The 22,173-nt window shown below is 42.3% G+C and overlaps 1 protein-coding gene across 1 annotated transcript; it reads left to right on the top strand.

Annotated features, from left to right (window-relative positions):
- The first annotated feature begins 190 nt into the window (after window positions 1-190).
- prkcha (protein kinase C, eta, a) lies at window positions 191-21,431 on the top strand. The gene is made up of 15 exons (XM_083998336.1): window positions 191-216; window positions 265-1,028; window positions 5,032-5,095; window positions 7,855-8,011; window positions 8,106-8,140; window positions 8,240-8,322; window positions 8,835-8,967; window positions 9,066-9,199; window positions 9,525-9,656; window positions 9,806-9,979; window positions 12,847-13,001; window positions 17,027-17,165; window positions 17,779-17,967; window positions 20,551-20,697; window positions 20,843-21,431. The coding sequence occupies exons 2-15, from the start codon at window positions 678-680 to the stop codon at window positions 20,990-20,992; spliced, it is 2,043 nt and encodes a 680-aa protein (XP_083854462.1). The 5' UTR covers window positions 191-216; window positions 265-677; the 3' UTR covers window positions 20,993-21,431.
- The last annotated feature ends 742 nt before the right edge of the window (window positions 21,432-22,173 follow it).

Genomic DNA, 22,173 nt, shown 5'->3' with positions numbered 1-22,173 from the left:
TAACGTTGTTCACTCTAACCGCCGTTAGAGGGCGGTGTTTTCTAACTCAGTGCTGGACAGGTGGACCACTGAAACACCTTCAGTGAGCAGAGCGATGCATTGTGGTCAACGTAGTACCAGACTCCTCACTCCAACTACACTTTCAGCCATGTGACACAGAAAACAACAGTGACAGGTTGAGTCTACGTCCTGTGTGTGTATCTTGTGTGTGTGTGTGTGCAGCCTGTGTGTGTGTGTGTGTGTGTGTAGCCTGTGTGTGTGCAGCCTGTGTGTGTGCGTGCGTGCGTACGCGTGCGTGCGTGCGTGCGTGCGCTCCGACGAGATATGCGGAACTCGTCCTCCCCCTCGTCGGCATGTCAGTGTTGTGGCTTCCTACTTACTGAAACTTCTTGAAGCAGGTTCCCCAACACAGCACTTGCTTTTCGGAGCAGACAGTGAACGTGTTGTGGTGCGAGCGGAGCGCGAGCGCAGGGGGGGACAACATGAGATGACTACAAAGGTGCGCACGAGCTGACGCCAAATGAGTGTATTATTTTGAACAATGAATTTTATTGCAGCACTGTTGTCTGTCAGTGTTTATGTGAAGCAGGCGTGAATATTTGTTGTCGTCTGTTTTTTATTTTTTATTTTTTGTGAATGCATTTTATTGCCCGCGCGAGGCTCAGCGACCTACAAAAATGAAGTTTAACGGTTACCTGAAGCTCCGGATCGGTGAGGCGGTGGACCTGAAGCCGACCACCTTCTCCCTCCGCCACTCTGTCATCTTCAACAAGGCTGCCCCGGCCCTGGACCCTTACATCGTGGTGAAGGTCGACGACTCCAAAATCGGACAGACTCACACCAAACAGAAAACCAACACGCCGACGTACAACGAGGAGTTCTGCCTCAACGTCTCCAACGGGAAACAGATCGAGATGGCGGTTTTCCACGACACTCCAATTGGATACGACGACTTCGTGGCCAACTGCACCATCCAGTTCGAGGACCTCATCAAATCCTCCAACACCGGGGAGACTTTCGAGGGATGGGTGAGTGAGAAATAATAAAGTCAAGGAGAGAAAAGTAAGCGATGTCATAGTAACTGTAAATGTAAAGGTTCCCACAGGGTCATAAATTATCTTCTGGGTTCAAGTTGACGTGATATAATAAAGTTAGGTTTTGATCCAGATTACTTCAGGGCTGCTGCCACAGATACTGATACTTTTTGAACTAATAAGATCAAAGGAGGCTGACAGGAGTGCTGCCATAATTTATGAGCTGAATATATAGGCTACTGCATCCAATGCATGAAAACATCAGGTAGTAAACCAACTTTGCAAGCAGGTGTACTGGAGTCCAAGCACCCAGGACCAAAGGCACATGACCATCCCTGAATAGACTAAAACAGGTTGTACTATAAGGGTTTGTTTGTACACCTTCTAAACGTGTAAATGGTTACTGTTAACTATGACCATATTGTGCCTACAGTTCAATGATCAGCGATAAACCCCTATCCCATAGATTGTCATCTTCTTCACACTGGGATGGTGAGGTTTCTTCATGGAGGTTTTGGCACCTGATTAAAAAGTAAACAGAAAGGGCAGGTTCAGAGAAGACAACATGTGATAACTTGGGGCAATATTCACTGCACATGTCACAGTTAGTGTGAGTAATGCTGCCTGTTTTTCTACCTGAAAACATCAACAACACCTCCCTGCTGCACTCTCAGAGGAAGCCTAACCTCTGCCAGAGCACAGGCCTCAAGAAGGACGACACCCTCACATAATGCGCTGGACAAGAACCTTTTAGTGTCGTTCACTTATTGGCTTCAAAGCTTTTAGTGTGATCATCATCGATCATGACCTGAAATCACACATGCTGCTGCTGTGGCAAAGTGTTAACACGGCTTGTAAAGACTGGTTGCACCACATTGCAGGGTGCACAAGCAGCAGATGCACGTTGCCCTGACCAATGAGTGTGAACTAATGTATGATGATGGTGCATGAGTAACCACAAGACCACAAGATATCTACAATATACTCACTAAATATTAATTACAGGGCTGACACAGAGAGAAAGAGAGAGAGGTTTTATGATTTAAGTGGAGGAAGTTGTCTGACCATCCAATATATTATTATATTTAGTTAGACAGTTTTACGGTGACTGGTTGGTCTGATTGGATGATAGAGCTGTGTAACAGGGAACTGGACATAATATTTGTTTGCTGTTACCAACAGGTATCATATAGATTGATACAAAAAGGACCTAGAATCAAACCCGTGGGACTCCATGGAAAACAATTTCAGGGGATGAAATTAAGCCTGAACAGCTATTAGGAAGGACCTGAACCGATTCATCACCAACAGGTCATCTCAGTCATGAGGATTGATGGGGGCAAGACAAAACCTTAGCGTTGGTGCTTATGTATTCCTAATAATGGCTTGACACTATGGGGAAAACTTTGATCTTATCAAAGTTAAGATTATGTTGATTAAGTCTGATTATCTAATGCATCATTCTAGTCTCACTCACTTCCAGACACAGACAAAAAACTACCTGTCTCAGCTGGAGTTTCCCTCTTCTCACTTACTGTACGTTGATCCCTGTCGGTCTGTAAGCCAGGGCAGGTGCTGCTGAATGTAACTTGAGCCTGTCCAGGCCTGGAGCAGGCTGAGGTGGTATCGACTGCAAACCGTGACACTCTGACTGAATACAGAGATGTCTCCACTGCACAGACGGATTCTTCTCTAGTCGAAACACCGTCTTTCACCCGAGCAGAGAAAAATTAAGTATTTTCAAAAATTATATTAGGCACAGGCTGTAGCTTGTGAAACAGATAAAAATGAAAATGTGAAAGTTTGTACAACATTTTGCACTGAAGACAAATGCCTCAATTACATTTACATAAACTTGATGGAAATGACTAAGAGATTTTGAGCAGCACAACTCAAAATAGATCAAGCAAGCTGACACGATGGTTAATGTTTCACTCCAACAAAGCAAAACATGTAAATAATTTTGTTTTGTGTAGAGTTACTTCATGGAGAAAACCCATATATTTTTGATCTCATAACTGAATAACTGAGAAAAACAATTACAAAAATAAAAGACTGCTTTGCACAAACCTTCACTTCACTTCACTTCACTTTACTGCGACCCCGAGCGCTGAGGGGAAGTGGTGTGAAAGTGGAGCTTGGTCTGTAGTTTTAGAAGTCATTGGTTAGTGCAGTAGACTTTGTCAGCTCTTAAAAAGTTGTTATCCGCTACATCTGAACTGTGAAGGCTTTTTTGTTCTTTGCTGCAGAGAAGATATGCTGGGCTGGTTTGTTTCACATATGAGGCACAAGCCTCCACACGCCTACACTGCTGTTTGTCACAGTGTTCTCACCATCTGATCAGTGCTGCAGGGCTCGCTGTTAAAATACTTACTCTCTGTTGGCTCTCATCCAGAAGCTTTAAATCCCCCTTTCCCCCTTTGATTTGTGCATGTGACCCAGTTTGATGCCCTTAAACTCCACACAGGCTGTGCGCGTTTCTGCTTTTCAGTAACTTGTTAGTTCAACGTAAGTGGAATTTGTTTCTCAACTCCCTCTTTTTTTTGGTTAACTCAGATTGAAGTTAATGTCATGACTGACATCATCCCTCATATGACAATTAGACACAGGTCCAGTTTCCATTGCCTCCCACCAGACACGACGTGACACTACATTGTGACATGTTTGACAGTTTACTCACTTATTTGAACTTGTTGCTTAACATTTTCTTGGTAATAATCATCATTAAGTTGTCTGTGGTGTGGGAACTGTTTCTCAAACTTGCAGAAAGGAGAAGAAGAAGGAAAAATACTTTATCCATCCCCTGGAGGGAAATTCAAATTGAGGACGGTCCATTAGTACTGAAACTGAAAGTGTGTTAAATATGGAACCATAACATTTTCCAGCACAAGTGTACTGTGCTAGCTCAACTAAAACGTGCCCCATACCCAGTTAATATAAAAAAAGGAAAATGTAACTTCCTCCTTTGTGATACAGCATTAATTGTTCTGCTTTTTGACGACAGCATCGTGTAGGTGGAGGAAAGGCGGGGGTCCTCGCCCTGTGCAAAAAACATCATCTTAATTTCAGCCAAAGCCAATATGATGACTTCCTTCTGAATTTGATGTTAATGGTCTTTACACACAGACCTGGAAAAATACGAGCCCGTCCTTTAATCTAACTCCTGTTGTCTACCTGGTCTGACTTTTTGTTGTTGTTTCTATCAGGTAAAAATGATATAAAAGATAAGTGACAAAGGAGAAGTCTTCACCCTGGACCAGTCAGAGTTTCTGTCTAGACTACCGGTATGCAGTAGCTTTAGATACAGGAAACGAGCAGGTAACTGAGAGAAAACATGGACATCGCTGTGAAGAAGTGAAATGAACACTTCCTTGAGATGAGTTTTACACTGACGGTGCCAACTGAGCGCCATCGTTTGACGCCTCACTGTTTTGTGGGCAGTGAGTATTTTCCCCCGCGGAGTCCGTGTGAACACAAATGGCTCTATTTAAGTGTAGAGACCTCAGTTTCCAGTCAATGGTTGCTGCAGGAAGTAATGTAACGGCCTATTGCTGAGAAAAAGATGAACTGTATGTATTTTTAAGACGTCAGCATTCTCAGCTGCTCATCAGGTCATCACAACCTGCCCGGCCTGCTCGACCTGCTGCGTTGTCTCTGTGCCCAGATTCCTCTGACGTTACCTACACAACGAGGAATGTAAAAAAGAATTGGTTGTTTACGTCGCTGCATCTTTACTGACCTACAGCTGAAGGAACGGTGCTTCAACGTCAAACAGATACCGTTCACATCCCCTTTTAATCCAGATCTTCAACTAGAATGTCTTTGTTCTAATTTATGTCTTTTTATTGTGATTTTACTTTTGGTTTAATCCATGTTAAAATTGTTACCCTATCCTTTTTTTAATGAATGAATTTTGAAATGATTTTACCAAATCTAACTGTTCACAGCTGCTGTTTTTTGATTTTGTCTAACTGTGTGTTTGTCTGTGTGTCTGCAGATGGACTTGGAGCCAGAGGGCAAGGTCTACGTCCTTATAACGCTCAATGGGTCTTTCACTGACGGTAAGGCTGCTACTGTAGGTTCAACGCCGCCCAGTGTTTCTCTTTATGGTTATTTATACCCATCCCACTTCTGCTTCTTTTTTCACACAGCATGTAACTGCTGATTCATTTAGTCACTGTCTTCTCTTTTTCCACTCTGCAAAACACTGCCTAGGGGTTTGAGTACTTCTTATTTATCTGTGACCCATTCAATAGCTAAAGGCCGTCTTTTGCCTCAGGCTTTCAAAATTAGTGACTGTGCATCATGCATACACGGATGCTTGTGTGTGAATCGAGTAGACTGGTATGTGCCAGGTTCTTCAGACGTCAGAGAGCATCAGTATCAGGCAGGTTGGTTGTTCGGACATGCACAGGGTCTTTGGACCAGGGAGAGGTTGAAATCAGACAGGCAGGAAGTGGCCTTGAATGTTTACTGAAGAAGTCTGGGATTATTTATTTTTAAAATTTGCTCCCATTATTTCTCACTGTGAACTTTCAGCCAAGTTCCTTTCACTATCAAACACTAACATTTCATTTACTTATGAAAGAGGAAACAAAGTCAGAGGAGAGGAGCGAGGCTCGTGGAAAGGCTACAGTAAAGTCAGAAAACCACTCCACCACAGTGGTGAGCAGAGAAGCATCTCAGTATGAGCAAGTGCAACGTGTCAAAACTTGAGATGGATGGGCTTAGAAGACCATGTCGTGCTCCACCCCCATCAGCCGAGAGCATAAATCTGTCCACATGCAGGTGGTACGGTCAGAAAAATCTGGATTTACTGTCATGAGTCCATGATCCAACCTGCCTCAGGTCAAACAGTCCAGGGTGGTTGTCGTAGTGTATTGATGTAGGGAATATTTTGTCAGCCCCAAGAACCACTGCATTTCCATTATTTAGATGCTGATGCATGATAATACAGCCTGTAACAGAATAAAGGTAGTCTCACAATGATTTAATGAACATGGCAGAGTTGGGTGTAAACAGAGCTCCTGTGGATTGCGGTAGGACAGGCAGCAAAGATGTGCAGCTGAGAAATGTGTTGGTGAAAAAAAGGCGTTGTTGTCTCCTTTCCTTCTTATGTTTTTAGTTCACATATTTCCACACAACATTTTCTGAACTCTCAAGATCTTAAACCCTGACACGCCACATCCTCTGAAATGTTTTGGTTTTTGTTTTCACTTCCCTTGCCCTCTGAAGAGTCCAGCAAAAGTTCCATACTGTCACAAAACTAAAAACAAACACTGCTGATCACAACAAAGAAAATAAGAAACTGCTCAGAAATTTGCAAAGTATCATATCACTGTGGTGGTGGCAAACCACAGGGATGGGATCAGAGGCTGCGAACAACACTGAATATCAATGGCTGGAAATGTCAGTGAATATTTTTGGACATTGATTTCCTGTAAAACAACAAATAGAGAAGCAAAATCACACAAGTTAATTTAATGGTTAATTGCACGGACCCCTCCACAACTCCATATTTCATCACAACTCAAAAGTCTTTGTTTATTCGCAACGACAACCTGTCCAGTTTTATAGTTAAACAAAGTTCTCCTTGGAACCTTTAATTTGGAAAGTTATATTTTGCAGAGCGACATCACAACATGTTCACCCCACCTTGTTTCACTTCAAAGTTGATAGTTATTATTTAATTACAACTCTCCAGTTATCAATATTTGCTTTCAAATGTGTATTCATGGGAATATTTGACGAAAACACTCTTGATCAGTTCACCCCTCAGACTTTTGGCCTTTTACGGAGAGAAAACCATTGTAGCTGTGCATGATATAAGTCATGCATGGCTTAGAGCACTGTGGTCTTAAAGTAAAGCCCCCTTTTCACACCACTGCCACGCACAACTGTTGTTTGCAGGGGCGTTCGTTCTGGGGGCTCAGCAGACAAGTTTCAGTAATGCAAGTGTGGTTTTCATAAATAGACCCTTGCTAGACTACAGTTACTCTGAGCTATAACGCATTGAGCCAAACTGTGCAGATGTGTAAATATAAACGTGCACATAAATTCACACTGAATAATGTTTAAAGAACAAAACCCTCCCAGTATTTGCTGTTGATATTTGAAAAGAAAATACATGGTGGCATTTTTTAAAATCATGCAATAGTTAAGGTAAAAAAAATAATGATAACAAAATCACAGTATTCCCTTAGATTATTTCGATATATAAAATCACCAATTACTCACAGTTGTCAACCTTCCCAGTTTTACAGATCTGAAGATTTACTGCTGTTTCAGTGTTTTACATTTTGATATCTTTGGCCATTTGGTTGTACAACAGTGATTTAAAGATGCTGACTCCTGTTGTCACTTTTATAGCGTAGATAATTAATTATCTAGAACAGAACAGAAGAACATAAGTATAGTAGGAGAAAATAGCAGCCTTTATTTGGAACAACTTCTTCTACCGTGGAAAACACCTGCCTCTTAAGTAGTTAAATGCTCCACTTTCTTGAAATTGTCTGTCTGCTGGTCGATGCTTAACAGGTGGTGCACAGTGGGCGTTCAGGGATTTTTTTATAGCTGAGAACAGCTCCGTGCTGTAGCTTGAAAAAGTTATGAGAACAGCGAGTGAACCAAAACATGAAAAATCGCTGTAGAGCAGAAGAGACCTGCAGACATGTGTCAATTCTTCTGCGTTGTCCCTACAGTTAACACTCGTAGGGATGTGATCAATTTTACAGTATTGTTTGTGACTTCTTTAAAGAAACATCGGCCTTGTGACTTATTGTCAAATGTGCCTCTACTTTTACTCTCATCTTGTTTTTAGACGACGCTCTCACAAAAGAGAAGAAGCCCTTCAAGCAGTTCACAAGGAAGCGGCAGGGGGCGGTGAGACGGAGGATCCACCAGGTCAACGGGCACAAGTTCATGTCCACTTTCCTCCGGCAGCCCACCTTCTGTTTCCACTGCAAAGAGTTCATCTGGTGAGAAACTAGAACTAGGATGAATCATTTGTTGCCTCCATGTGTCTGTGTAGACTGTAAACTGGCTCTGACTGCGTCTCCGTCTCTTTTATAGGGGTGTTTTTGGAAAGCAGGGTTACCAGTGCCAAGGTCAGCCCCCCTTATTTTCTCCTTCTCTGCTTTTTGACACAGTTTCTTAAACACACAGATCTGAGTTATGGGTTTGACACTGAATGTCTGTCTTTTCAGTGTGCACCTGTGTGGTTCACAAACGATGCCACCAGCAGGTCGTCACATTGTGCCCGCGCATGAAGAAGCCAGCAAAAGAAGAGGTATCAATCAACACTGTCAGCTTACACACTCAAATCAGCAATAGAGCAGATGTCCTGCCCAACAACAGTATTATTATGCCGTAATGCATTATTCACAAAATACAGTAGACTGCGTCCTGCAGCACAAAGACCTCTGATGAACACCTGCAGTCATCAGTACACTGCACAGCTTCCTCTTTCTGTGCTGAGACGGTCACTGAGCCAGAACATTGTACTGCACAGTACTTTTCCACACATGCTTGTTGCAGCATTTTCATATATTGCTATAAATACTGGTGTGCTTATTTTAGCGCTCTGCTGTACATTTTGCTGAATACTGCAAACTTTCTCTGAATCGGGGGAAATTGGGAGAGAACCAACATTTTCGCAGTAAACAGAAACAATCCGACCGTGGCAGCAATAGAACTGTGAACCATTTTTCACAGTGCGCTCTGTGGCAATTTATAGTTATTAATAACATGTTGCAGTCGACATTGGTTAGTTCAGTGGGACCCCTCTGTGTCTTTTCTCAGCAACCTGCGAACCAAGGCTTCAGCATCAACATTCCCCACAAGTTTAACATCCACAACTACAAGTCGCCTACTTTCTGTGACCACTGTGGCTCGCTGCTATGGGGCATAGTAAGACAGGGGCTGCACTGTAAAAGTAAGACCTGATCTAATTAATAATAAAAAAAAACATGATTTTAGATGTTCTCATGCGTCTTTCACGAGTATTTCTGATTGCTTTGTTTCTCTCTGCAGTCTGTAAAATGAACGTTCACATCCGCTGCAAAGGCAACGTGGCGCCAAACTGTGGGGTCAACAGCGTGGAACTGGCCAATACACTTGCGGAGATGGGTCTGCAGGCTGGAGGACTCGCTAAACGCAACTCAATGGTACAAAGACTGGGACTTTTCTTTCAGAATAAATCAAACGTGTATCGAGTTTCATCTAATTCATCTCATCCACCATCAACATTATCAACAACTCACTATAAAATCTTTTTAATGTCCTTTTAATGTCTTATTCTGTGTTTATCTCTGTTGTTTGTTTTATGTTAAACTGTGTTTTTAACTTATGTTTCTTTTATGCACACGTCAAAGAAGACTTTCTACTGCTTTTTGCAGGGAACAATAAAGGTTTTCTGAATCTGAATCTGAATCTGCTTGAATTAGGATAATGTACTGTAATTGATGTTTATTTGTGTTTTTGTCCTGACAGGCCAGAAATGCAAGTCAGATGAAGAAGTCCCCTGACAGGAGACAGAGTACAGATTCTCAGGAGCAGACCCCTCGGCTGGGCATTACAGACTTCACATTCCTTCAAGTGCTTGGAAAGGGCAGCTTTGGCAAGGTGGGAATGACAAGAGATGACAGTAAGAAATACTCTGTCTAATGAAATGATGATGTGGATAAATGTAGGCGTGTTTATCAGGCAGTATAAATGTCGATGGCATCAAGGTGACACTGAAAACTGAGTTTATGTTTATGTTATGTCTTCAGGTGATGCTGGCGAGACTTAACAACAAAGAGCGGGTGTTTGCGGTGAAGGTGCTGAAAAAGGACATCATTTTGCAGGACGACGATGTGGAGTGTACCATGACTGAGAAGAGGGTGCTGTCACTGGCTCGCTGTCACCCCTACCTCACTCAGTTGTACTGCTGCTTCCAGACATCGGTCAGTACACACACACACACACACACACACACACACACACACACACACACACACACACACACACACACACACACACACACACACACACACACACACACAAATGCACTTGTGTCACAGTTCGGTACACTTTCATTGTAAGGGGAAATAGTTCCTCTTTAGCCAAGGAGGTCAGACAGTTCATCAGTTTTCACAAAGTCCGTACAGAGTTTTCACAGAAGTCTCTACAGCGTTTGTTTCGTACTAGTTTTTTTTTTTTAATTTTTAAAATTAATTTTTTAACTTTTTTCCCCCTTATTTCCTCGATTGTCTGTTCTGAAACTTTAAAAATAAAGAAAAAGATAATTGGAGAAAAAGAAAGAAGTCTCTACAGCGATTAGATGCATTGGACAAACACTTTGACCCTTGACCCCTCGGGATGAATTACAACTACGTTCTCATGTAGCAGCACCAGCAGTCAAATTGCCATGTGCAAACAAATTGAGCAAAGATTGTGACGGGTAAACGACGAGTAATACCTGGTAAATATGAACGTGTTGGCACATGGCGGCGGTGTTACCTGACACAGCCTCTAGCGTGACTCTAGACTCCTTTAATGTTGTTGCAGTCCTAGTGATCTCACCTCAGACTGAATGCACTCTCTCTTCAGTTCTTGGGAAATGTTTACAGACCAAGTTATGGTATGAACATGAACAAGTAGGCTGCTCACTAGATACAACAATTGTGAAACCATAAATTGCCCACTTCATTTAGAGTGATCGCTGATCTGTGAACATCAGATCTGCTGCTGATGACGCTGAAAGAAAGAAAATGATTCAAACCTTTGCTTGATTTTTTTTTTTTTTTTTTTTTTTTACATCATGTTACAAACTTTTGTAGAAATTCTGTGGTGATCTGACGATGTAATTAACCCTTGCTGCCTTGCTTGATGATAAATACTCTTATTGTCTGTTGCACTTCACAAAACACATTTTCCTACTCCCCCTAGTGGTGCCCACCCAGCAATAACTACACTTGTGGGCCTGTGAATATTCTCATTTGTCCAGGTCATAGTTATCTCAAGGAAATTTAAGTCCAGTTGCGTTCGATTTAAATTTCCTTGAGATAACTAAACTTGTGGTTTCTGTGAATCAACTCTCAAGTGCAATTGAGATCAAGAGAGTCATTCTTTGGGTTTGAAAATGTGCATGAAGAGCAGCTCTATACCAGTGCTCCTTTTAGTTATCCACAAGCATTGTAACCAGTTTTAAAGGGTCTGTAATTCACTGACATTGGAGATTATGGCTAACCCTTCTCCATGTTGAGCATCACATGCACAATTATCTGCACCTCCCCTGTATTAGAGTGCAATAATATCTGAAACATTCACTCACTCACTTGATAAGTATCACTCTCTAAAATGATGTTTCTGCACATGTTACGTTACATGAACCGGTCAGCAGGTGGCAGCAGAGCCCCAGTCTGTCAGTCAGGGCATGAAGAGGATGATGATGATGATGATGATGATCCTCAGCCGGCAGAGCCTGACTTTCTGGTGCAGACTGGACAACCTAATCTGCTTTAGTTTAGTTTGAACCATGGCTAGCCTACTTTACCCAGGATCAAAATAGAGCAGCAGCAGCAGCAGTAGTAGTAGTGGAGAGCAGACTCAGTGAGACCGCTCCCCCTCACCACTACAAACCCACGCACAGACGCTTGACAACATTTGTTCCACCAGCACGCTACATTTGTGCTTTTTTCAGTTTCTTGTCACCTTTTTTTTCAGAGTAGGCAGTTTCTAAAAAATCCCCTGGGTTCTGTTATGTGTTTTAATTGTGTATAAATACAAGTTTAAAATTATCTGTGGTTTTAAATTCTTATGAAAACATAGATATTATTAGAATGATTACATCTTTGTGCAGATGTGGAAAAATGCAAGTAGGCATGGAAAGAGTGGAGGAGGAGGGGTTGAGGGCATTTTGTGCCTGTGGTGGAGTGGACAGTTTGGGGAATTGTTGTCATCAGCTGCTCATCCTGACCGTTGAACACTGATTTGATCTAATCTCACATTACTAGACATCTAGCTCAGCAAGTTCACAGAGGATTGGAGAAAATCTGGCACAACTGGGCAGTTTGAACTAAACTCTGAAAGCCCAGAGGCAGCGTTCACTGGCTGTGGATTTAAAATGTCCACCCCAGGAAATGGCATCTGTGGTTACTTTAATGTTCAAGTGGAGACAGATTCCCCTCTGAGAGCTTCACTCAGTGAGGTAAAAAAACGGGAAACCACATTTTTTGGATAAAATAGCACATGCACCTTGGGGCTCACATGTCAAAATGAAATTGCACTGTGTGGATTTAAAGATTCACTCAACTGTACAACCAGGCCACACACAGAGAGTGCTACCTGCTTTGCATGTGCAACACATTTCTTAGGAAACATCACACATTTAATCAGACAGACAACTACAGAGCAATTAACAAGAGCCATCAATGGCTGGATGTTCTCATCGCTTGTTGGAAGCTCGATGGGCAGATTCATGCATCACGTTCTCCTTTAGTGTTTTTCCACTGCAGGGTTTTTTCCTCAGGGTCTAATTTCCGAGATCATATATCGACTTGAGCCTGTAATGAGAAAGAAAAGATTAATTGGTTTGATCTGTGTTTTCTTTTCTGCCCAGCTGACTGTAAAGTGTGGTAGGTTGGACGGGAAATCCATTAAAAAGACATGTGAAATTTATGAGAAACAGCCATGTTTCATCCTTGAAGCAATCTCAGCTCACCCATGTTCATGGACTCTCGGGTTGTTTAATAACGTGGGAGCTGCTGTGTGAGGCTTGTGTGGTTTGTGTGCATGTGTATAAATGTGATCTCCTTGCTTCCCTTTTCAGGACCGACTGTTCTTCGTGATGGAATTTGTGAACGGTGGCGATCTCATGTTTCACATCCAGAAGTCCAGGAAGTTTGAGGAGCCGAGAGCACGTTTCTACACGGCGGAGATCACCTCCGCTCTCATGTTCCTGCACGCCAAAGGCATCATCTACAGGTCTGAGTCAAGGAGCTCACAACACAACAGCTGAATTTACTTTTCCACATAGAGTAGGCTATATCCCCAAAGGTGTCACTGAAGCCAAAGATGGATAGTTAACCGTCTTAACTAGTAATTTAGTTGAAAATCAAACAGGCTGTAAAAGCAGCTATAAAATCTCTTGCTTTGTCGAGTCTGAGACATTTACCCCCGATGGCATCATTAGGGTTGTGTATGCCATTTGGTCTAGAGACCACACACTTAAAAGCAAAAAAGCTGCGTTACAAATCAAGTGGACGACGTTCAAAAGAGGTGGGTATTTATTAAATGTTGGAGGGTTTTTTTTCAATAGATTTTATTGATTTTTATCGAACAAAAAATCGACAACATACAATTGCTGTCTGTATTCACACAGATATCAATACAGAAAGAAAAACAAGCCACCATCCAAACCCAAATGTAAACTTAGCTCATGACTGTCCTAACCCTAAAAGTAAAAAAGATATCAGAAAGGAAAAGGAAAAGAAAAAGAAAAGAAAAGAATAAAAAATAAAATGTTTGGAGGTTTGAGGAAAAAAGGATAATACGTTCTGTGCTCTGGCCTCTGTTGCATCTGTTGCAGTTTGACCATTTTGTTTAATCTGGATTAAAAAGGGTGTGTAAAAACCTCACAATGAACACACAGACATGATCTTCTCACTTCCCATTTCAGTTTCAACATCAGTGCAGTTACTTGGGATCAGGAAACATATCAATCTTTCATCCTTGTGGCCTTATCCCGGCCCCCTCCTCAAACTATTGACGTCCTCCTTCTTAAAGTGTTTTCCATCAGTAACTGTCCAAACAGGTCTTGGGGCAACAAATTCATTATAACCTATGTTTTCTTCAAAGCTCCGGTTGCACCTTGTAGTAGCAGATGCACCGTAACAGCAGAGTGCAACACAGCATGAGCACAATGTTCATTTTTTTTTGAGCTGCTATTTTGATACTAGAATTTTTTTATTTTCTTATGATTAAGAGGTTACAGCTCCAACCTCTGGCTCAGATACACAAGTGTATTCTTTGAGTTGACAGCAGTGGGCTCCCTGCCAGTGCATGATGATGATAAGGAAGAGAGAGGGGCATCATGTGAGCTAACAGTAAATCCTGAGTTATATTTAGTGGTCCGTGTGCTCTGTGTCAGCCCGCGCCACATAGCATGACTCTTGGCTTTAAGAGGCCGCGCACAGTTTGCACGCTATAACTTAAATAAAGAGCCAAGTTGCTGCTCTCGCATTAGGCCGGTGAAAGAGGAGCAGACGTTGTGCTGCCTTCCTGAACTACCATTGTGGCCTCAGTCACTGTGTTGTGCAATATGCGTGTGTTTTCTGGTGACTCGGCTCATTATCTCCCCTTGCGCTTTTAGCTCCAGGTGAAGTTGTGGTTTGAAGCCTGTCAGGTGATGCCACAGTGTGTCGATGTTTCCTGTTACCGTCCTGCGCAAATAGAAGCTTTCAGATGTTAAAAAAACATCATGCAAGGGTACAAGGATGTCGACCCTGAAGTCTGGAAACGGTCTGCTTCTGAAACATGGAAACTCTTGTTGCAACTGCACTAAGGAGGTCTGATTTTGTGCTGTATCATTTTTTGTCTGTGCCATCTTATTAAAAAACAAACCATGAAAAGGTTTTTTTTTTAAAGAATGGATTTTAAAAATGAAATTACATCATCAAATTTGCAGTAGATTGTGACTTGTTTCTGTGGTACTTAAGTTGATGTGTTCATGCTTCTAGATGTAGCATTACCCCCCCACCCCTTAACCACAGTAAAAAAAAAACAACAACCTGCACACAGAGTTTGTGCGTCACAGTGTTTGTCAGCACTTCCTCTTCTCTTCTTTGGAAATTTTCATGTTAGTGCAACTCTATCTCTTTCTCGCCATCAGCTGCTCTTCGACTGTAACAAAGTTCACTATCTCCTGGGTGTCGTCATAGTTCCAGATGTTACTGTAACTATGGATACTACAGCGTCCGATTGACCCACTTCCCATTGAGAAGGATTCAGACTTGTCTAGACTCGTGTGATGATGAGCGGCGTGGTTGAAGGGGTATGGGAGCATTAGCTGTAGTTGGTCATTTGCATCGTCATGTGTGTGTAGGCCTGTGCAGCTCAGTGGTGAGAGCATGGTAGTAAAACTGCCAGGGTGGTGGAGTAATTTCTCACTGGACACATTCATATAAAAATGTACAGACCAATAGGCCTACTGTAGGAAAATGTTTTTAAAGCATTTGTGGAAAAGCACAACTGGCCATAATTCAACAGAAAAAAAAACACAAACTTAATCACACACGTTTTTTTCTCAGTTAAAAAAAAAAAACTGAGAAAAAAATTCTAGTTGTATTAAGCTTGTACTTACTTTATAGCCTTTATGTATGAGCATCGGTGTTGCTCTCTTTAAGCTTGTTTGTTGGGCTGTGATGGACATGAGTATATGAGTCAGTGTTACACAATCGGCTTACTGTAGTGAAGAGCAAACAGATTAATCAACCCAAAGCACTGTTGCTTGACCGTCAGTCTGCTCACTCTGCTTTTCATTCAGAGTTTCAGTTTTTTGTATTTGTCATCCCATTGTGGGGAACTATTGTCTCATTCTTTTTTTGCAGGAATTAACAGGAAACAGAGAAAGATGTTGCTGTGTGCCTGTCCCAAATGTTGAAATTCATTAGCATCTGCCGGCGGTGTTTGACCGTATCCTCCGTTTAGCCTCAGGGGAGACAGACATAAAATGACCTTGAGCTGTAATCTGTGAGCAGGTGACCCAACTCTTAGACTGACTCCAGCGCTCACACTCAGCAGGTTTAATCGCACTGTCAGATGACAAAGCACCAGCTGACATGAACACCAACACTACGTTTTTCCAGTCTTTGGTTATGGGTCGCCAGCTGGCAGTTAACATATTTCCACTGATATTCAAAATACATTTAAGTTTCCATTTGGCTAGTATTAATAATTTAGGCTTCATGTTCCTATTGGTTCCTTGGACCAGAGGTTTACACTTTGTCAGTGAGTCGATTGAGCAAGTGCAAAGTGTTTCACATTAGCAGCGTAATGCTTCCACTTAGTTCTCAAAGTGGTCCTTTGATAATAACTGGAATTTAAAAACAAAATAAATCATTTTAGCAGTTGTGAAATCTGATTTATTTATAAAACCCAGGATCACATTAACGTCAGACAGATTTACACCCTTTTTCCTTAGAAACTCACATCTAATACTGAAAAAGTTTGGATGGAAGATAATAAATAGACCTCTGGAGCCGTAGACGTGATGTTTTTGGACTTTATTCCTGACACCACCGGCCCCATTGTGAGGTTCTGATCTGTGCTGTGCAAGGCAATCTCCTCCTTTTCAATTTGTGATGTGTAATAGATCAATCCTAAAACCATTTGGCTTTAAGAATCATACATTTTAACATTTGTGGATTAATTATTATATTTCTGATCATATCTTGTATTGTGCAAACAAACCTACGTGTTTACGTTAACAGAATAATAGCAGTCCTTTATTTACCTTCAGTTCAGGTGACCATGGCCAATTTGCAACAGTCTGAGTTGAATGTTTCAAAAACAAAACAATAGCTCAACTTTGGACTTTACTGGAAGCAGAATAAATATTGACCTCAGAGCCGTTTTTCCCTCGTGGCAGCCTGAGTGGTCATCTGAATGTGTCAGACTTTTCCTGGCTGCCATGTGCCGGTCAGGGAGTTGTCTGTTCGTGTCTCCTGCTGCCACAGAAGCTTCACTGTCCTTAGAGGACCTTGTCTTTTTGTCTCACCACAAATTTCTACCTCCATCAGATATAATTAGAAACAACACCAACAGACTGGAGACCGGAGTACAAACTAACATTTTAGCAGCTGTTGGCGTCAGTTGAATGATAGCATGTCACGAGCTCCAAGGCCTTTTGCTTATTTGACATAATGATTCATTTGTGTCAGCAGGATAACAATGTTTCCAAATAGATAATTGATTTTCTGTGTCTTGCTGTGTTTCGTTTTGCCTTTCAGGGATCTGAAACTGGACAATGTTCTTCTTGACAAAGACGGACACTGTAAACTGGCAGATTTTGGCATGTGCAAAGAAGGCATATTTGAAGGTGCAGCCACAGGAACCTTCTGTGGGACCCCAGATTACATTGCCCCCGAGGTCAGTTTCATACCGCCACCCATACCTAATAACTACAGTCTGTCAGATCCTTTATGCACCACATTTGCGATCCAGGGCATTTTCAGATACTTTCCTGCTGCTTTTAACAAACTAATGCAAATAATCACATTCAACCGCGTGTGGCTTCCTGTAAAACAAGTTCTCTGAGTTCATATGATGCATTTTCCAGTCCCATCCCCTCTACATCACACCACCTCATTCAAAACGAGCTCTGTGGTCACTGCCTGTCACTCTCAACGCTCTTTCCTGACTAACTGGAAGGCAGAGCACCTGTGAGGTCAGCTCGTGAACGGTGCTGTTGACTTGACGAACCCTAATCCCCTCATCAGGATGCAGCTTTACAGGCATGGTTTGATTTCATAATGAGGGATCAAGATGCTCTGTGTCCTCGTGTTTGAGAGATTTTGCACCGACTAAGGCTGCGTGTCTGGATTTATGAAAGGCTTCTTTTCTGTCCGCAACACTCACTCCACAGTGTAGCTTCACTGGCATCTTACTAAATCCAACACTTTTGCTAACTGAACCTCATGTTGTGAGTTTTTTTCAGTTATGATGGGTAACTTTATTGCTATGCTGTGACATGTTTCCCCAGATCCTCCAGGAGATGCTCTATGGCCCGTCTGTGGATTGGTGGGCTCTCGGGGTGCTGCTGTATGAGATGCTGTCAGGACACGCCCCATTTGAAGCTGAAAATGAAGACGACCTCTTTGAATCCATCCTCAATGAAGAGATTGTTTATGCATCTTGGCTCAGCACAGAGGCAGTCAATATACTCAAAGCTGTGAGTCCACATCCACTCATTCTGTATTCACAGTAAATTGGTGCACGGGCTGTAAAAAATGTCATGATGGATGAAGTTGGATGAAACCCAGCTCTTGCTATAGATGTCTTTGTCTTTTTGGCAGACATTCACCCTCCTCAGGCAGCCTCTGTTGGACTTTGTCCGCATTATACAATTGCAGGAAATGTCTGCGAAGCTTTTTTTAAACTGAACTGATGATACAGGAAATCAATTTCTCACTGTATTTGTGACCAGCATTGTGAAGAAAAACCATTAAGCTGTAAACATTTACTAAAAGACCCAATCCCCTCCATTTGTGGCTCATGTTACATGAGCCTACGGTAAGATATATTAAGATATCAAAGGTCTGATCAGGGTTTGTGATTGTTGCCCTTTAGACTGACACACTGTGACTGTGCAGTGACTGGCAGCCCTGCAGAGCACTGCCAGCCAGCTGTTTGGCCTGGGTCTCTTACATAACTATATTAAGGCATGGTCCACTGGCCAGCCATAGCACACAAGCTATAAATACGACGACACCTCCCTCCATTCCTCCCCTCTTTGCACCCTGTTCTCCTCTTCTTATCCTTGTTGTTATTCCAGCATGCTTGAGGAAGCACCGAGCCAATCTCCCATGTTGATTTGTGTTTCTGCTCTCAGTGTCATGCGTTACATAAAGGATGCATGTCAGTGTGAGTGGATTTGAACGCTGCAGTGCTGCTGCACTATTTATACTGTAGGTTGATCCGTTACAAGGTTCTCCATGTTCCTGTCTGCGAGTTCATGGAGTCCTGTCACAGTTTTTGTGAGCGTCTCTGTGGGAAGTATCAACATTATTGAGGCTGTTGAGAATAATCACTTATAATGACTGAAGGTTATTTGAGCTCTTTGCTCTATAAACAGGCTGATAAGCCATGGAGTACTCTCATGGTTGATTTATGATTGTTTTTTGATTAATCAGTTAACTATTTTGTCTAAAAAATTTTTTTCACAAAATCCAGTTTCTCAGACACCAAGTTTCTTTTCTTGTCTGATCAACAGTCCCAACACCAAAGATGTGAAATTTACATGAGATAGAATTTCAAATACTCACATTCCAGATGCTGGATTCAGCAACTTTTGCTGAAACGATTTGCAGAGTCAGTCACAACTCTTGATTACGTTGACAAATTGATTTAATCAACAAGTAGTGGCTTCAGCACAAGCACTCCTCTCTGATTGCATTGTGACGAAGTTGCTGGTGAAATGGAGAACAGCTTGTTCGTGTAGAAGAGCTGACACAGCAGGTCTGGTGGCGAGGATGGCATAGCTGTAACCATGGAAAGATGGCATCAACTTCAGCCAAATACTTTTTCTTTTTTTTTTCAGTTTTGTGGTTTGTAGGCTCTTGAACTGATTGACCCCTGCTAGTCTAACACCCAGATAATTATATATAACCAACCATACTGTGTTACAGGTAGAGTTTCTTTAATATTTTAGCTGACTAACTACAAACCAAGGCATCACAATCAGCCTTTTGCAGCTGCAGGTCCGTGCACGTAACTGCAGTAGCGATAAACTGTAAACTGCCTGACAGTTTATCTGCCTATAAGCAGGGACATCAATCCAAAAAGTGTTGTATGCTTCTGAAAACTGTCAGTGGTATGTGAGGCATGTGGGATTTTGTGAGTTCAAAGACTGAGCTGCACAAAACCAACACTATGGTGTTTTCAGTTCATCCCCTCCTCCTCATCATCTTTTTTTTTTTTTTTTTGTGAGATTCTTCTTTGCTTGTGTTGACGTGTTTCTTGTCTCATTTCTCTTTAAACCGTGAGCTTAGATTTGCAGAGGCATGCAGGGTTGTTTTCGGCCAAGTTTCGGGAAGTTATTACCATTTGGAGCTGATATGGCAAGGCGTATTAATCCTTCTAGTGACTTTGGGTTAATCTGGCTGCTGTCACTGTGACGACGGAGGCTCGTTGGTTTGTTGTGGCCTCGTCTGAATGTCACCGCCAGCCCTGAGGTGTGTGCAGACTGCTGGCCAAGACAGAGCTATAAAAAAAAACACATTTGTTTGTTTTTCCACTTTCTTTCCAGAGGCATGTTAAGTTTTACGTTTTTCAGTTTTAGTTTGTTTTGTTTGGGCCTCTCTCCCACAAGTCGCTTCCACCTACTTGACTTCAGAGGCACAGAAGCAGTTGAAGTTCAAAAGGTGATTCACCGCTCTATTGTTTATTGTACAACACAAGGAAGTTGAGACTCCCTAGTAACGCTTTATCGAACTTAGTTGAACTCTCTTCTTCTGAAGCCTTGTGGGAGGAGCCAGACTGTGTGTGTGTGTGTGGGGGCGTTGTTGTGAGTTGGGGGGTGGAGTTTGACTGGATGCCTCCTGGCTTGAGTCCAGGTTGGCTCTGCTCCAAAAAGAAATCTAGTCTGATCTAGTTGAATAACTCATCACATTTTTCCTTTTTGACTAGATCCCTAGATCCACAACCTGATCCTCCTTTGTTTGTGTTGCGCTTGTGTGTTCAGGGACAGATTACTTTTCAGTTCCTTATTTAGTCTTGAGTGTCTGTGAGTTCATCCATCTTTTGGTTTTCACAGTTCTTGACCAAAAACCCGGCCCGGCGCCTGGGCTGTGTGGCCACAGAGGGCGGAGAGAGCGCTGTGACCAGCCACGCGTTTTTTGCAGACATCGACTGGGAGAAATTGAATCGAAGAGAAATAGAGCCACCTTTCAAACCCCGCATCGTAAGTCACATCACAGACTTTACTGATGACATGCTTCAGTGCATATAACTCTGTCTGACATTACATACTATTTGACTTTTTCTCACCATGTGGACTTGCTAAAAAAATTTTTATCTAATGAATGTTGTTTCTTACTGTCCTCTAGAAAGCACCAGAGGACGTCAACAACTTTGACCCAGATTTTACTCAGGAAGAACCGACCCTCACGCCCATCGATGACCCTATGATCCCGTCTATCAACCAGGAGGAGTTTCGTAACTTCTCATTCACTTCGCCTGAACTACTGGGGAGCTAAGAGTCTCTTCGATGAGACACCAGTCGTCCTGCCCTTGTACCGCCCCTTATCAGTGTCTATAGCCTCGTCAAAGACAGCTCCCAGTGACATGTACAGTATGAAGCTGACACATTCCCCACAGACGGGATGGTGCAAAGCGCTGAGGGGTCAGCCAACAAGAACCGGGCCTGCACCTGATGAACTCTTGACTACTCCTGTAATTTGTGAACAAGCAGCGAGTCATCAACTTTTAAAATGACATGTAGTTTTATTGCTTGATTGGGACATGTTCGACATGTTCATTTGTTTGACAATTGTATACAGCATCAGAATTTTGTTTTACATTTGCTGTCATACGGACGGAGTTTCTTTCAGGTAATTCAAATGAAAAAGCACTTTTTGGAGCATAATGGCAGAGTGTCTGTTTCATTTGTAGCACTGCTCAGAGAGAGGAAGAACTCGAGAGCCAGTTTTAAACGCACTGCCAGAGATTCCCAGAAAAGCTGAGCTCCCAGTTAAAATCCTGGAAGCTCTGAGTGAGCAGATGAAATACTTTCTCAATGATGTGAGTGGAAAAACACAAATACACACAGACCAACTCACATGGGCAAAATGAAAGCAAGTCCCTCCCCTTTCTGAATAAAAGGATCAAATTTAAATGATGTTTGGGGGGGGGAAAGCAGCATTACCAACAAAGCCACATCTAACAGATTAAATTAGGTTTACATTTTAGTTAAATTAGAAAGGGTGATTTTATCTAGGTTACCCAGAGTCTGTTCCAGATAGTAGGCGATTTTTGTTATTTTATTGAATGGTTACACCCAGAAACAAAAACTTGGCATGTGTCTCAGCTCTTCTCTGTTGATCAGCCAGACATGTGGAGGGTGATGCAAGATTTCATGTGAGGTGAAGGCTCTATAGTGATCCATGCCTGCTGTGAAATACTCAAAAGTTTCAATGTTTCACCACAGTTACCTGACCAGAAGGGAGAGCGCCAATGTGGTCTGAGCCTGTTGCCAGTATAAAATGAGTATTGGTGTTCCTGAAGGTCAGTCAGTGTGTTGCTCTCCTCTTCTGCAGTCGCACACTCTCTCAACAAACACTGAGTCTTTGAAAGCCTCCAGGTCTGTGGGCAGACTGCCTGGGTAATGGGACTTTCAAACATGCACATATGAGAAGGTTATAGAATGAGCTTCCCTCTA

Source organism: Trachurus trachurus, assembly GCF_905171665.1.
Source record: "Trachurus trachurus genome assembly, chromosome: 22".
Classification (NCBI taxonomy): Eukaryota; Metazoa; Chordata; class Actinopteri; order Carangiformes; family Carangidae; genus Trachurus; species Trachurus trachurus.
Note: the sequence above shows the minus strand (reverse complement) of the source record. Positions and strands in the feature narration are given on the sequence as shown.

Excerpts from the sequence above, each read along its gene's own strand:
- prkcha (XM_083998336.1), top strand. The coding sequence starts at position 678 with ATGAAGTTTAACGGTTACCTGAAGCTCCGGATCGGTGAGGCGGTGGAC. Across the intron at positions 8,141-8,239 it reads GCAGGGTTACCAGTGCCAAG|TGTGCACCTGTGTGGTTCAC; the intron begins GTCAGCCCCCCT and ends CTGTCTTTTCAG. Across the intron at positions 20,698-20,842 it reads CACCTTTCAAACCCCGCATC|AAAGCACCAGAGGACGTCAA; the intron begins GTAAGTCACATC and ends ACTGTCCTCTAG.